This window comes from Bufo gargarizans, chromosome 10, assembly GCF_014858855.1.
Source record: "Bufo gargarizans isolate SCDJY-AF-19 chromosome 10, ASM1485885v1, whole genome shotgun sequence".
NCBI lineage: Eukaryota > Metazoa > Chordata > Amphibia > Anura > Bufonidae > Bufo > Bufo gargarizans.
The window spans coordinates 7,438,831-7,453,977 of record NC_058089.1 but is presented as its reverse complement, the minus strand read 5'-3'; the positions used below and the strand labels follow the sequence as shown (position 1 = coordinate 7,453,977).

The 15,147-nt window shown below is 40.0% G+C and overlaps 1 protein-coding gene across 1 annotated transcript in view; it reads right to left on the bottom strand.

The window, feature by feature from the left end:
• ALX4 (ALX homeobox 4) overlaps positions 1 to 6,772 on the bottom strand; it is a 63,184-nt gene extending 56,412 nt beyond the window's left edge. Inside the window, exon 1 of the mRNA XM_044270460.1 lies at positions 6,147 to 6,772. Coding sequence (XP_044126395.1) covers positions 6,147 to 6,534 — 388 coding nt within the window. The 5' untranslated portion in view covers positions 6,535 to 6,772. The remainder of the gene's footprint in view (positions 1 to 6,146) is intronic.
• Between the last annotated feature and the right edge of the window lie 8,375 nt (positions 6,773 to 15,147).

The window sequence follows — 15,147 nt, the reverse complement described above, 5'->3', positions numbered from 1 at the left end:
TATACGGAACCATTCATTTCAATAAGTCCTTTAAAAAAATGGAAGTTACTCCGTGTGCATTCCGTTTCGGTATGTCCGTATTTCTGTTCCGCAGAAATATAGAACATGTCCTATTATTGTCCACATTATAGACAAGGATAGGACTGTTCTTTTAGGGGCCAGCTGTTCCGTTCCGCAAAATACGGAATGCACATGAACGTCGTCCATATTTTTTGCAGATCCATTTTTTGCAGACTGCAAAATCCATACAGTCGTGTGCACGAGGCCAATGACTGAGTGTGAATTGGTACGTGTCAGTTTGCATCAGTTTTTGGACCTAGTTGTATGAGGCTGGAATTACACAGTTCTGCTGCCTTTTTAATGAATTTTTGGTGCAGTGTTTTAGCATAAGCCAAGAGTGGATTAGAAAAGAAAGCACAAAAAAAGAGCTTGACATTTTTCATTTTTTCTGATATTTGCTGAAAAAAGGACCAAAAACTGCATGTGCGAATACTGCCTCAAATATCCAGCACAGATCTGTCTACACTGGTAAATAACAGTATGAACAAAGTATTTCCTAAATATCTGGATCATGTTAAATATATATAACATACAATTCAAATAAATGACCCCTGACTGAGCCAATATAAGCAGATATATGGTTTAGCCATAAAAACAGTATACAAAACAACATAACGTAAAGACAGAGAGTAGAGCAAAGCAAACCTAATGCATCAGGCTTTCTGCTGTCTTGGTGCTGGACATAATTATAACAATATTTCATGTGATACGGCAGCAGTGAAGGTAATTTATGATCCTTGACATGAGTTTGGTCTATAAACTATTAGATGCAATCCATTGAAATCCCTTGAATTTTTCATCCTTGAATTTTTATATCTATCTTATAATTTAGTAATTTATTTATTTATTTATTTTTACCTGTTTACATTCAGCTTATTTTCTATTAATTAAAATATTTTATCATTTCAAAAACTATTTAAAAAAAAATGATTTTAGGGCATGGCCACAGAGGCATTTTTTGGCAGTATGTCTTTCAGTTACTACAAACTGACACATTTTGGCAGCTGTTGTTACCAAAAGATCTATCAGTTGTGCCTGGCCAATGGTTTTATGCTAGAGCCGGACACAACTGATATATGTGAACACGTCTGTACACTGATAGCGTCGGACAGAAGAACTGGGCATGCAGCGATTTTCTGTCTAGTGCTATTTGACATCTGGCATCACAACTATAAGTGCACGATCCTATAGAAAACTATGGGGTCAGTTCTGGCTCAGTTTCCCTCAGGCATTTTTTGCTTCACGCCGGAGGGGAACTGTGCCGGATAGCCGGACATATGGGGGGGGGGACACCTAAGACTGATTTGTCATTCATGGTCTCAAAGATGCGTTGTGGAAGTGCCTTTGCTTTAATTATTATTATTTATTATTAAAGCGCCATTCATTCCCTGGCGCTGTACATATGATAAGGGGTCACATACATAATACAGACAATTGCGCTGAGCATAAACGAGACGAGCTACAGACTGGTACAGAGAGAGGGCCCTGCCCGTGAGGCTTACAATCTACATGATTATGGGGAGATTTAAGTTCCTATCTGCCGCACATAAGATCCAAGCTCAATAGTAAATTGTTATTGTTCGTAATAAATGAGATCTAGAAAAAGAAGCCAAAAATTTAAACATTTCCTGAACTATGGGCCAGTACCGACCAGGTAAAGAGAGAAAAGTGGAAGTTTGGTGGGTGTCTGAAGTCAACATATACTGATCTAGTACAGATGTAGCAGAGCTAAACTTGACTCTGATAACACAGGACGCGGTGTTATCTCGTGACAAAAGCTATTGAAATCTATTGAAAAGTCCGCTATCTTTTTCTTGCCATTCTTTACTTAACGCGTTAACCATCAAGTTCAGCTCGGCTGCATCTGTAGATCTGTCTCTGATAAATCCACCCCTAGGTAAGGGCTCGTGCACACGGCCGTATGTATTTTGCAGTCCGCAAAAAACGGATCTGCAAAAAATATGGATGACGTCCGTGTGCATTCCGTATTTTGCGGAACGGAACAGCTGGCCCCTAATAGAACAGTCCTATCCTTGTCCGTAATGCAGACAATAATAGTACATGTTATACTTTTTTTGCAGAACGGAAATACGGAAACAGAATGCACACGGAGTAACTATTTGCGGACCCATTAAAATAAATGGTTCCGCATACGGTCCGCAAAAAAAAAACAGGAATGGACACAGAAAGAAAATACGTTTGTGTGCACGAGCCCTAAATCTGATTTGAAGCAATTTTATAAATAATTTTTTTAAATTTGGATACTTTAGCAGATTCTATTTCTGAGATTCCAAAAAATGCTTCTTTTTGCATCAATTTTTCAAGGACTTTAATGGGAAAATGGATTCTCAGCATATTTTAACATCAGACTGAAATACAATAATGATGATGTGTGCTGATGTCCTATTCATCACTTGTCCTATCAGTTTAGTCATAAAACCAAAAAGAAAATTCTCTCCCCCCCTTCCCCACAGACACCATCGGGGGCTATGCACTGAATGTTAGTATAGAATCATCAGTATCATGAGCCTGTTTCCCCTCCACAACAGAAGCGTGAATATGAAAATGGATAGTATGAAAGAGAATGTTCTAAACTTATCTGATTTATTATATCAATGGCCCCAAATTGTAATAGTAAAGTGACACATTAATGTCCCTGCTTTTCACAGTGGTGCACATTGGTAAGGCTGTGTTCACACTTCAGTTATGTGATCAGTTATTTCCATCAGTTATTGTGAGCCAAAACCAAGTGTGGGTGAAAAACACAGAACAGGTGCAGATCAAATAATTATACCTGATCTCTGTGGAGGCTTCACTACTGGTTTTGGCTCACAATAACTGATCGAAATAACTGAAGTGTGAACGCAGCCTAATCAGTCCCATCAAAAAGGATGGTGTGCCAATTTTTGTAAAAGAAATTAAAAATACAAATGAAATAGGTAGGGGTTATGATATTGATGTTCATGAATATGAATTCAATTTATGCCTAATAAAAGGTGTAAAAACTCACATAGTAAAGAAGGGTCAAGCAGAGATATTTTACCTCTTATGGTCATGGCTAATGATGATTCATTTTGTTTGAATGGAGAACTTGGTATTTGAATATTTTTGATCAAGATATTGTTTAGATAACTTTTTATAGAATGGATAGAATTTTATATGTTAATAAGAGGTGTTATTATTGTAGGCATATTTTTTCTAATTCTTTGCATTTAAGTTTCTCTCCAGTTGTCTAACAAGGATAGTATTGTAATAATATATATATATATAAAAAATGCATTACAAATCAAATAATTCCACCAGGAATAATAATAATTATTATACTAATAATAATGACAAATGTTAAAAAGTGCTACCATAAAAAAAATAATGCATGTCAACAAGATCATCACCATAATGGCCACCAATCAGAAATACATACCTTTATTACTACAATTTTTTTTGTTCTTTGTAAATTTTCTAATCTTAGGGTGACTTCGCACACTGTGGATTTTGTTAAAGAATTTTCTGCAACTAAAAATCGATTCCATTAATTTGAATAGGGGGGGGCAAGGTCATGGATTTCTGCAAGCCTCATTCAGGTGACTAAAACTGATTTTCAGTTACGGAAAATTCTACAACAAAATCCGCAGCGTGTGAAGGCGCCCTTCTACTCTTTCATTTACAGAAAATATCTCACAATACTTTGTTTTGAGCTGCCAATATCTTTATTTATTTTTAATTTTTTTATAAAAAATTTTGAAAACTTTCTTGGTCCATCATTCTTATTTAGGTTCAAAGTCTATCAGTAGCAGAAAAAAATAGTAAAGTAAAATATAAACGATATATAATATAATTGATACAAAAAATGCTAAAAAATAAATAAATGCAAAGATAAATAATATATAATATAATAATATATAATACAATATGAATACAAAAAATTATACATTAAAATGCTAATAAAAAATACTAAAATAATACCTAAACATTATAAATATTGAAAAATTGTTCAATAATAAAACATCACTTTCATGTGTGTTACATGTGTGCTGCATGTTGATGTGTGTTACATGTGTGCTGCATGTTGATGTGTGTTACATGTGTGCTGCATGTTGATGTGTGTTACATGTGTGCTGCATTTCCACCCCATTCTGCAGCAGACTTTCCCCAATGAACCTGTCAATGTCTTCTAGGACTTCTTTGTAATCTATAAGACGCTTTCTGCAAGGACTGGAGCACATTTAGCTCTGTAAAAACTGTCTGATCCAAATCCAGAGGGAAATATATATATATTTTTTAGTCAAATGGGAAGCAGTTTTCTTGCCCCAATAAATAATCTGAGGGAAGGTCAGATTTGAGGCTGGAGCCCTCTTTTTTTTTTTTTTGGGATGATATGAGTTTGTTTTATGGGTTTATAGTCGCAGAGGGCAGGGGAGGCACTAAACACATAGGAATAAACTGAACAGTATTGTGTCCATATCAATCAGTACTGCTGCCGTTTCGTTACAATGTGATTGTCTGCAGCTCCTTTCAGACCTGCGGTGGATCCTCAGGGTCTTCAGTCGATTTCACCTCTGGCCCCCTCTGAGATACTCTGCGCTATAGTACAAACCCGGCGCACTGTGGAAATTGTATTTGCATGGGTTTTGTATTGTCGCAAACAATTGGCGCTAAAAGTCAACCAAAGTATTCACTATTATACCTCTTATTCGGGTCCTCATTTGTATCTTAAATAGGCAAGTGAGAAATTAATCGAGTCAAGTTATTTATGTTCTATTTTTTTTTGTCTTGCGCCATTTTTGCACTGCACAGAGCACACTGCGCCCAAATCACCAATGCCACCAAGTCCACAAATTCAGCCATTGCTCTGTAAATGACAATGCTGCATATAAGATTATGGCTACTAAATGATTGAGGACAGGGGCAGAGGGGTCTCTGTACCCCCCAGGCCAACAGAAATGCACCCCCAGAGAATAATACTGGATCTGATGGGAATTTAAGACATAAAACTTTACATTTGTCTTATCTGCAGCCTGAGGCTCTGTAGCAGTAACTACAACACTCAGCAGGCGAGGACAGGCTGAGAGTTGTACTTTTGCAACAGCTGAGCAGCCGCAGGGCGATGACCACTCGTCCAGAAGACCCCCTGCACAATGTACAATATCTCCTTGTCTGTTTTTTACCTTGTTGACGGATTATGTTGACGGATAATCACCTGAATATTGGATGTATGGATGGTTTTCCCCAGTATATTCATACAGGTCTGTGGCCCAAAAACTCGTCCTCCAGTTTACCAGGGGAACGGATGACATTTGCAACATTGTTGCAAATTAACTACACAGGGTCTAATGCCCCCCAGTCCTGTTCCTGCCAGACCTCTGCAGCCGGTGACCTCCTCCACACACGACAGGGGTCTTTCTGCTCCTTGAATTACATTTAATCCTCATTAATTTTAAGGGACTCTGTAAATGCGTCTAATCCAGGATAAAAGGTCCGTAAAAAGAAAGCTGCTGTAAAGTTAGTACCCGGGGTAACTGGAGAAAATTACAAGGGGATTAAACTGATATAATTAGAGTGAATAAATAATATCTAGAAATAAGCCTCAGGTGTGACGTCACCACTGGTGATTATAACCCTATTATAAGGAGGGCATCACATTAATCTGTATAGATTGATACAAACCACCCACCTCCCCGAATACAGATTTCAATTTGAACTCTCGTCTTCCATAATAGTCCTTTTCTGTTACTCGTGGTTGGGGCAGAATTTATGGGCTTCAGAGCTGAATTCAAGCTAAAATGACACGTTCATTGAAAAGTGTATTCTAGATGCTCAATACAACTCAGAAAAAAACCTCTGGATACAGAAATCTCCCTGAAATAGCCACATTGTTACAGTAATGAATAATGTTGTTCTTTTTGTTTTTATTTTATTTATTTATTTACATTTTATAACCATGGCTACATTCTATCTCTATCTTCGATCTATATCCAGTTCTATTTATCTATCTATCTATCTATCTATCTATCTATCTAATTTCTATGTATCTGTCTGCGATCTATCCATATGTAATGAGATATCTACCAGCAGTGTCGATCTCTTACCGTAGCAAGGAATGAGGGGGTCTCCAGGACTGTCTTGCAGCTTCAGGCTGTCTGCAGGAGACTTGCAGGAGCTGTTCTGCATGTAGATGTGAGGCTGCTGTTGGGGCTGACTGTGGTGAGACTGGTACTTGGTGAAGGAGCCCTGCTGCTGCTGCTGCTGCTGCTGCTCGCTGGTGCTGCCATCCATAGACTGGCAGTCCTGTTGGAAGGAGCCCCGGGACTTGTCTCCAAAGCCTTGTCCTTTGCTGGCCAGGAAAGCAGGACTAAACTTATCACTGGGCTGGAATGCCCTAAAAGGAGAACTCTGCGGCTCCCTGCCTGTGGTCGGGCTGTAGTAACAATCCATGGCAGTGGCTTCACAATAAGACAAACATGGATCAGCATTCATTCCTAAAATAAAAGGCCCGATGTGTCCTTAATTTTTGGAGGGGCACCAGCTCACTGGGATTTTCTTCTCTAACTCCCTCCCCCTCTACCTCTCCTCTGGTCTCTGGTTTCTTCTCTCACAAGTTCTTCTGCTTGGAGTAAATCTCCTTCCTTCGCCTCGGTCTTACTCTCTCCCCCCTCCCTCTCTGTCTTGTCTTCTTCTCCTCTGTCTCCTTCTCACTCTCTCTGCTCTTTCTCTTCCCCTCTCTCTGTCTTGTCTTCTTCTCCTCTTCCCCTCTTTCTGTCTTCTCCTCTGCTCTTCCTCTTCCCCTCTCTGTGTCTTGTCTTCTCCTCTGCTCTTCCTCTTCCCCTCTCTCTGTCTTGTCTTCTCCTCTGCTCTTCCTCTTCCCCTCTCTCTGTGTCTTGTCTTCTCCTCTGCTCTTCCTCTTCCCCTCTCTCGGTCTTGTCTTCTCCTCTTCCTCTTCCCCCTCTTTCTCTGAGATCTCTTGAGATTTGCACTTGGTACCTTTCTCCTTCTCTAGATACAAGATGCTCCTGCTGTCTCTTCCCAGTCCCAGTCCAGTTAATAAGAGGGTGGTGATACAGGGGGAGGTGGGGGTATATGGACCATTAAACTTTCTCCATAAAAAAGCCTTTTAGATAAAACCAGGGGGGAGGACACATGACATTAATGTAATTAGGAGGTGAATGTGGAGCTGTGTGAGCGGTACAAGGGCTGGGGTCTGGATACACTTCATTTGCTATGGTTTCCCTCTGTCTAGAAGGAGCTTTGTATATCTGGCTGGACGAAGAGGTTAATATATCTCTAAATTAAACCCCCCCCCCCCCTATCATTTTACAAAATAATAAAAATGTTACAAAACTGTAAGGATGGATTCACAACTATTTTATCTAAGAAAGGGGCTTATGTAACCCCATCCCCACTGCTATATACATTAGTAGAGGTCCCTGGCTGTGTGTAGTGTATACTGTATGTGTGTTTATGATATAAGTGTATACTGTATATGTGTGTATGATATAAGTGTATACTGTATATGTGTGGATTGTGTATCCAGGACTCATAAGCCACGTGTTATACATTATTATATTATAGTCATATCTCTATTATGTATATTGGATCAGTACAGTTATCTGTGCGAAAAACACATTTTTATTTATATTAGCCAAGTGGAATCCTATCCAGGGGATTAAATGAGCAACAACTGGTTACTATATATTGTATCCTTCTCTGCGGATCAGTCCATAGCTAAATATGAGCTAGATAGATAAATAGATAAAATCGAATTAGATATGATAGATAGAATATAGATAGATATTATATATATATATATATATATATATATATATTATGATTTATAATTTTATTTATTTTTAAAAGATAACAAAGTATTTTAGTACATATTAGGTTATTATAAAAATGTGTATTTTTATGCCCCAAAATCTGCAGTAGTAAATTGTATTCAGTCACTTGCCCCCAGTACCCCCAGCACTGACCAGCACCCCAGCACCACTGACCAGCACCCCCAGCACCGACCAATATCCCCAGCACCACTGACCAGCACCCCAGCACCACTGACCAGCACTAACAAGCTCCCCCAGCACTGACCAGCACCCAGCAGCACTGACCAGCACCCAGCAGCACTGACCAGAACTAACAAGCTCCCCCAGCACTGACCAGCACCACTGACAAGCACTGACCAGCACCCCAGCACCACTGACCAGCACCCCAGCACCACTGACCACCATCCCCAGCACTGACCAGCACCCCAGCACCACTGACAAGCTCTCCCAGCACTGACCAGTACCCCCAGCAGCACTGACCAGCACCCCCAGCACCACTGACCAGGTGATGTCATTGTCATTGTGGATTCGTTTGTTCAGATTATCTATAGATTGTTCCATGTTCGCTGTCAGTCTTGAGATCTCGCTGAGACTTGTAGTTCTGCAGGAGCTCCAGCGCCCCCTAGCTGCTATAAGTCAAAAGTGTTCACTTCCAAGGTTCTAAAAAGTAGCACCATGATTAACCCTTCCTTCCCCTTCGGCATTTAAATCTCTGAGATTTACTAATAGTCAGCACCCCCTCCCTAATTTCCGATCACTTTATTAGGTGTCCACTTCAAACAAGCCATCCTCGGATGTTTTACTAGCCGACAGGAGCTTCATGCAGTGAATTGTCCTCTCCCCAAGAGCTGGCACTTAATTTATGGGGATATCCCAGAGATTTGGCCAGGAGCTCAGCCAAAGAACGCTTTCACCAGGCACCATGTCTTCTCCTCTGTGCTGGCCGCTTAATTCAATCCTCATTTCTCCCAAGGTTCTCATAAAAACCGCATCAGATGGGATTTCCTTGTTCCCAGGCTGCTGTCAGAGGGAGAGGAGGCGGCAGCACCCTCCTGTGGGGTGTCACCTACCTTCTACCAGCACCCACCCTCCTGTGGGGTATCACCTACCTTCTACCAGCACCCACCCTCCTCTGGGGTATCACTTACCAGCACCCTCCTCTGGGGTATCACCTACCTTCTACCAGCACCCACCCTCCTCTGGGGTATCACTTACCTTCTACCAGCACCCTCCTCTGGGGTATCACCTACCTTCTACCAGCACCCTCCTCTGGGGTATCACCTACCTTCTACCAGCACTCACCCTCCTCTGGGGTATCACCTACCTTCTACCAGCACCCACCCTCCTCTGGGGTATCACTTACCTTCTACCAGCACCCTCCTCTGGGGTATCACCTACCTTCTACCAGCACCCACCCTCCTCTGGGGTATCACCTACCTTCTACCAGCACCCACCCTCCTGTGGGGTATCACCTACCTTCTACCAGCACCCACCCTCCTCTGGGGTATCACTTACCTTCTACCAGCACCCTCCTCTGGGGTATCACCTACCTTCTACCAGCACCCACCCTCCTCTGGGGGATCACCTACCTTCTACCAGCACCCTCCTCTGGGGTATCACCTACCTTCTACCAGCACCCTCCTCTGGGGTATCACCTAACTTCTACCAGCACCCTCCTCTGGGGGTATCACCTACCTTCTACCAGCACCCTCCTCTGGGGTATATCACCTACCTTCCACCAGCACCCTCCTCTGGGGTATATCACCTACCTTCCACCAGCACCCTCCTCTGGGGTATATCACCTACCTTCCACCAGCACCCTCCTCTGGGGTATATCACCTACCTTCCACCAGCACCCTCCTCTGGGGTATCACCTACCTTCCACCAGCACCCTCCTCTGGGGTATCACCTACCTTCTACCAGCACCCTCCCCCAAGTTACCCCATCAATCATATATCCCTGAGATCCTATATCGTATCAGCTGTGATGCTGGACTGAAGAGCTTGCAGTCTAATTGCACTTGTCAGTCTGCATAAGACCTGCACAACTGGCCTTCAAGCTGTGATGTAACTACGACCCCCAGCATCCTGTGACAGCTGGACATTGATATTCCCCGGTCATTGATATTTACTGTCATAGTTTGTATAATCGTCTTCAGAGGACAGAAATGGCGCAGAGGACGAGACATTTACTGCAGAATAAGGAGATGTAGGCGCAGAGGAAAAGCTGAAGCGCGACCTGGAGGGAGAACTGGTCAGTGAGGCTCCTGTGCGACTAATTGTATCTGTGCGACCGACACCTGAGCAAAATGTCACCCGTTCTATGGAGTTTATAGACCGGAGTCTGGTCCAGGATGAGACTCAAAAAATGACAAGATCGAATGCAAGAGGAGGAAAGTCCCATTATATCTATCTATCTATCTATCTATCTATCTATCAATCTAGTATCTATCTCTCTTTCTGTCTATCTGTATAATATATATCTATCTATATTTCTTTATTTTTCTTTCTTTCTTCTATCTATCTCTCTAAAAAAAAAGGGAAGAGCAGCAGACAGTCAATGTGAGTGCAAAAAAATCCTCCAAAAGACAGAAGACCAAGGTCCTATTAATTATCCCAGGTAAAAAGGAAGGCAGCGCCAGAAGTTCAGGAAAAAAGTGGGTGATTTATTAACCCCTGTGACAGCAACGTTTCAGCTCTCTCTATGGAGCGTTTGTCAATCCATAGTGACATGTGCAAACAACTGTGCTCTCATAGCACTTCTGGAGTGCTGCCTTCCTTTTTACCTAGGATATCTATCTATCTATCTATCTATCTATCTAATATCTATCTATCTATCTATCTATCTATCTATCTATCTAATATCTATCTATCTATCTATCTATCTATCTATCTAATATCTATCTATCTATCTATCTATCTATCTATCTATCTATTATCTATCTATCTATCTATCTATCTATCTATCTAGAAGTGAAAAATAGCCAGCAGCACTCCAAATCAATTCAAAAGTAGATGGTTTATTGGACCCAAAATCAGGCGACGTTTCAACAGCTTGTTGCTGTCTTTATCAAGCACACTGTGTCACACTGTTTATCACTGTGCTTGATAAAGACAGCAACAAGCTGTTGAAACGTCGCCTGATTTTGGGTCCAATAAACCATCTACTTTTGAATTGATTTGGAGTGCTGCTGGCTATTTTTCACTTCTAGTACATTGGACCAAGGTGCTGGTCCACACTGGCCGGACGTGCACCCCCTGCTTATACAGTGTGCTGCTTCCTCACTTTCTTCAAATTATCTATCTATCTATCTATATATCTATCTATCTCATATCTATCTATCTATCTATCTCATATCTATCTATCTATCTATCTATCTATATATCTATCTCCTATCTATCTATCTATCTATCTATCTATCTATCTCATATCTATATATCTATCTATCAAATCAAATCAGCTTTATTAGCAGAACTAAATACATTTTAGCATTGCCAAAGCAAGTAGGAAATAATTGTGTAGTGTTGGGGGATGGGGACACGTCCAGGGTGGGGAGTCCATGGTATATCAGGCTCCTCTCAGTCCATGGCAGGCAGTTGTGTTCTCCTCTTCTATCTATCTATTTATCTATCTATCTCCTATCTATCTATCTATCTATCTATCTATCTATCTATCTATCTATCTATCTATTGTTCTTTCTTTCTTTCTTTCTTTCTTCTGTCTATCTCTATCTTTAGGGCACAGGTTCTATATTCGGCTGGGTTCACATTTGCTCTAATATTTCTGGTTTTCTCTTCTATTATAGGATCAGATAACCGGTGGATATTACGGACCCCGCTGACTATAATGGGTCTGTTGGGTTTTCAGCATGCTGTTCATTATTTTACATTTTTGCATTCTGTGTTCTCTTTCCCAGCTTTTCTAATGGGATCTGCAATGGATTGTTTGATGGGATCTATTACACAGATGTAAACCTAGTCTTACCATACACACGGTATACAGTATACACCTGCCATATAGCAGTACACCCTACATACAGTATATAAGACACACGCCTTTCTGACAGGATGACAGGCAGCTATATAACTAATAATATCTAACCTCTAGGATATTTACTATGAGATCCAATTCATTTTACTGTTTTCATTTTTTTCATGACATTGACCCTCACAAATATATGTTCATGTATTAGGGCACTTTCACACTTGCGTTGCTGGATTCCGGCAATCTGTATGCAAACGGATGCGGATCTGTCTCACAAATGCATTGCAATACCGGATCCGTCTCTCCGGTTGTCATCTGGAGAAACTGATCCGGTATTTATCTTTTTCACATATTTAAAGGTCTGCGCATGCGCAGACCGCAAAACCGGATCAGTTTTTCTGGAACACTTGGGGCCGTATCCGGCATTAATGCATTTAATGGAAAATAATGCCGGATCCAGCATTCCGGAAAGTGTTCCGGAATTGTGGACGGAGAAAATACCACAGTATTTTCTCCGTCCAAAAAACGTACAGTGACTGAACTGAAGACATCCTGATGCATCCTGTACAGATTTCTCTCCATTCAGAATGCATTAGGATAAAACTCAGTTCTTTTCCAGTATTGAGCCCCTAGGACGGAACTCAGCGCCGGAAAAGAATAACGCAAATGTGAAAGTAGCCTTAGTTTGTCACATGACGTGTGCTGAACTAAACACCTATGGAAAGGATACAATGTATCAGTAGATGTGGGCACATATATTCCATTATAAAGTACACACATCTTCAATGTATCATTAGAAGATGTACATGCAGCACATCTTTATGTCCGCCAATCCGGTTCACATCCCGTCTGGGTTGAAGTAGAAAACTGAGTGGAGGGCAACTGACCCCATGGATTTCTATGGAATATTTCATATTCATTATGTGCATCAGTTGTGATACCGGATGCCAAATAACGCCAGACAGAAAAACGCGGCATGCTCAGTTTTTCCATCCGGCACTGTTAGCAGATAGATGTCGGATCTGTGCACTGACGTGCAGTACACACACAGTATATCAGTTGTGCCTATATGTGAAGTGCCCCTTAAGTACTAATATACAGTGTATCATTAGATGTACACAGAGAGAATAATAAATCTCTGTCTTTAGGGCACATGTTCTATATTCGGCTGGGTTCACATTTGCTCTAATATTTCTGGTTTTCTCTTCTATTATAGGATAGAAGAATTCTAATTGTGTAACATTCACTACAATCAAACTTTTACAATGTGGATCTTAAATAAAAAGGTTACAATACAAAACAATGCAGCACCATGTGGTATGGTCCAGTGCTTTGTAACAAGGAGGAAAAGCAATGGGAACTGGTATAAAAGGATGGCGGTCCCAGTGCTTTATAGGTTAACAGCAGGGAATATTAGTGTATAGTCCTGTAGGTGAGAAGACAGGACCAGTCCCTGTATGGTATAAGGAGTGGGAACAGCAATGGGACCATTAGTGTACACCCCTGTATAAAGGGGGATGACAATACCAGGTCCTGTGCTTTACACCATGTGTGCACTGGTTCTGTATAAGTAGGAATAATATAACCAGGTCCATGACCTTACAACATGTAGGGACAATAGTAGGGACACTAATGTGCTGGAACACCCAACTAATCCCAAATATAACCATCCCCTTTGGCTTCTTTTATCGCTCATAGACTGTAGTGCCACCTGAAAAGCCCCAATTGTAGGATTCAAAAATATCATGCAAAATATAATCTAAAAAAAAATAAAAAATGTGCAAAAATGAGATGTTCTTATTATAGACTTAGGAGTTAATTTTTTTTTAATTCATTTTCTAAACCACTTATCTATTCATATATATATATATTTTATGTATTTTATTTATTATATATTTGGCATTTTTTATTTCATATCATGATTGTATTCATTCATTTTTAGAAGCAAGTTTTTTTAAATAAAAATTATTATTAATTTATAATTTATGGATATTTCAAATTATTATTTTATTTATGAAATTCAATAGTTTTCATTTTCTGCCATATCGTTATTATTTGTTTATTATTTTACTTATTAATTTTAGAAATAATTGTCATATTAAGCGTTATTATTATTTCATATTGTATAATATTTCATTTCATAAAATACACGTGGTGATGTCACATTTGCAGAATATGTCTAATAATCTTGAGGCCATCGCTCAATAGTTTTTAATCCAGACAGCAAGTTTGCTTCACACCTGGTACTTGGAGGACATCTTAAGTGCCTGGTGTTTTCCTATAATGTCGACAGAAAACGAGTCAGTTTTATCCATTGCCAAAACATATAGGAGCTTATGGCTGTGATTTCACATGGAATTCCGTCTGCGGAGAAGTCAGGATATGAATGTAAGCGGGGGCTTGTGTTACGGCCATTTATATGAGTCAAATCACAGTCATTTAGGGTCTCATAAGACACGGGGGCCCTGGGGGAATCTACCAAATGTATTCTAAATATTAGGCCAAGGCTTTAACTAAATAAAAGAGTCCTCTGACAATATAAGCCCTTTAGTTAGTTATATCTGGTCCTGGGAAAGCTGGATGGCTGATAACATGTCCGTCATTAGATTTCCCATATGGGTTTAAAGATAGTAATTATAATTTAGAAGTAAATAAGAATCTTTAGAATTTTGTTAATTATTTGGTCAATTTTATACAAATGATATGATTTTATGGGTAAAACAACTGATACATTTGCCATTATAGCTTCTATCTAGGTTGTAATTCAGCTTTCCCAGACTCCTGAATGGCAAACCTGGCTTATAATGTAGCGATACAGGAATGACTGATGTATCTCTAGTCAGATTGGTCCTGATATAGACAGTCCATATTGATTTGTCAGACAACTTTATTAAATAGAAATAGCTGAACAGAATATTTAAATATTTAAAAAGATAAGGATTTTTTTTAATGTGGCACAGAGTTCCAAATTTCTTGCATTACCCTAAAGTAGCATAATAAAATTCTGCAGCCACCACTAGGGGGAGCTCAGTAGTTTACTGCATACTGTGTTATTATAGAGGTCAATGTATAAACAGTACGCAGCGAGCTCCCTCTAGTGGTGGCTTTATGTAGACAGAATTTTATCATGTCACTCTCTGCAGGGAATTTGGAGCTGTGTATCAGAAAAATAAATTTGACATATTTTTCCATGAAGAGCTGACAACATATTTACTAGTGTGTCATGCTATGGGTGCTATTTTTTTTTTTAAAAAGGTTTTGTAATTTCTATATTTAAAGAGGACCTTTC